Genomic DNA, 1,076 nt, shown 5'->3' with positions numbered 1-1,076 from the left:
TGTGATTAATCGTGATTAATCGTGATTAAACATGATTGTATGTGATTGGTCATGATTAATCACGATTAATCATGACCAATCACTCGTGATTAATCACGATTAATCATGACAAATCACATAAAAACATGATTGTGACAAATCAAGATTAATCATAATAAATCAAGACCAATCATGATTAATCGTGACAAATCCAGATTAACCCTTGAACTGCTGCTCAACCAAATGCTGTGGCACATTTAGAAGACATGTTTTTAAAAATATTGATTGACTGTATTACTCCCTAAGGTACGGAGGCCCTAAAGGGACATTGAAGAAAAAAATTTGAGGTAAAAAAAGCATTTTTTTCCTCAAACATTGAAGTAAAAATATATATTTTTTTTCTGGTTACTAACTGGTGAGCATCACATAGTAACTTTCACAGAACCCCAATGTATTTAAAAAAAAAAAATAAATTCACNNTTTTTTTTTTTTTTACTTTTATATTCCTTTAGGGGGAATATGCAGCAGGAAAAAAACTTTTTTGATGTTTTTTGTCTTTTCTGGGTAGTTAAATGGTTAATCATGACTGATTTTAATCGGTTGACTGCACTAATCTCAGAAGCTGCGGCGGGACTTTCTCACCTGGGAGGCGTTGTTGACGTGCAGGTTGTTGCGGCTCTGTTTGATGGCCTCCTCGTAGCGCGGCGGCTCCCGAGTCTTTGGAGGAGCAACCAGGGAGGTGGGCTGCAGGAGGAAGGTGGGGGGCTGAGGGGGTGAAGACTGAGAAGAGGAGAGGTTTGGAGAAACGGGTCTGTGGAGGGCAAGGTGGTTGCTACGGTAACGGCTCTGAGGCGATACCTTGGCGAGGGGTCCGTTGGTCACCAGGTGGTTGGGGGACGCCTGCGGGGAGACCCGGTCGCCTGCGGGGCTCCTGAGGAAACACTGGGGGCTCAGCTCGGACCGGGCCGGAGAGCTGCACATGGTGAGGGTCTGGAAGGACAGGAGGGAAGAGTTTAGCTGCAGAGTCCGGACCGGAGGAGGAAACGGAGGCGGATGGACGGACCTGCAGCAGAGACGGAGGGGCGGAGCCCATCTCC

General features: G+C 45.6%; 1 protein-coding gene across 1 annotated transcript; it reads right to left on the bottom strand.

The window, feature by feature from the left end:
• Positions 1 to 459: 459 nt before the first annotated feature.
• LOC112139344 (myocardin-related transcription factor B-like) lies at positions 460 to 1,070 on the bottom strand. The gene is made up of 3 exons (XM_024262094.2): positions 1,043 to 1,070; positions 838 to 969; positions 460 to 759 (listed from the first exon to the last, which is right to left on the bottom strand). The coding sequence occupies exons 2-3, from the start codon at positions 958 to 960 to the stop codon at positions 595 to 597; spliced, it is 288 nt and encodes a 95-aa protein (XP_024117862.2). The 5' UTR covers positions 961 to 969; positions 1,043 to 1,070; the 3' UTR covers positions 460 to 594.
• Between the last annotated feature and the right edge of the window lie 6 nt (positions 1,071 to 1,076).

The sequence above is a fragment of the Oryzias melastigma genome, unplaced genomic scaffold (genome assembly GCF_002922805.2).
Source record: "Oryzias melastigma strain HK-1 unplaced genomic scaffold, ASM292280v2 sc05280, whole genome shotgun sequence".
Lineage (NCBI taxonomy): Eukaryota > Metazoa > Chordata > Actinopteri > Beloniformes > Adrianichthyidae > Oryzias > Oryzias melastigma.
This window is presented reverse-complemented; position numbering and strand designations above follow the sequence as displayed.

What these genes read in the sequence shown, in the direction of transcription:
- LOC112139344 (XM_024262094.2), bottom strand. Translation starts at nt 960, where the DNA reads ATGTGCAGCTCTCCGGCCCGGTCCGAGCTGAGCCCCCAGTGTTTCCTC. An exon ending in CCAACGGACCCCTCGCCAAG is followed by an intron (nt 760 to 837) that starts GTATCGCCTCAG and finishes TCCTCTTCTCAG; the next exon opens with TCTTCACCCCCTCAGCCCCC.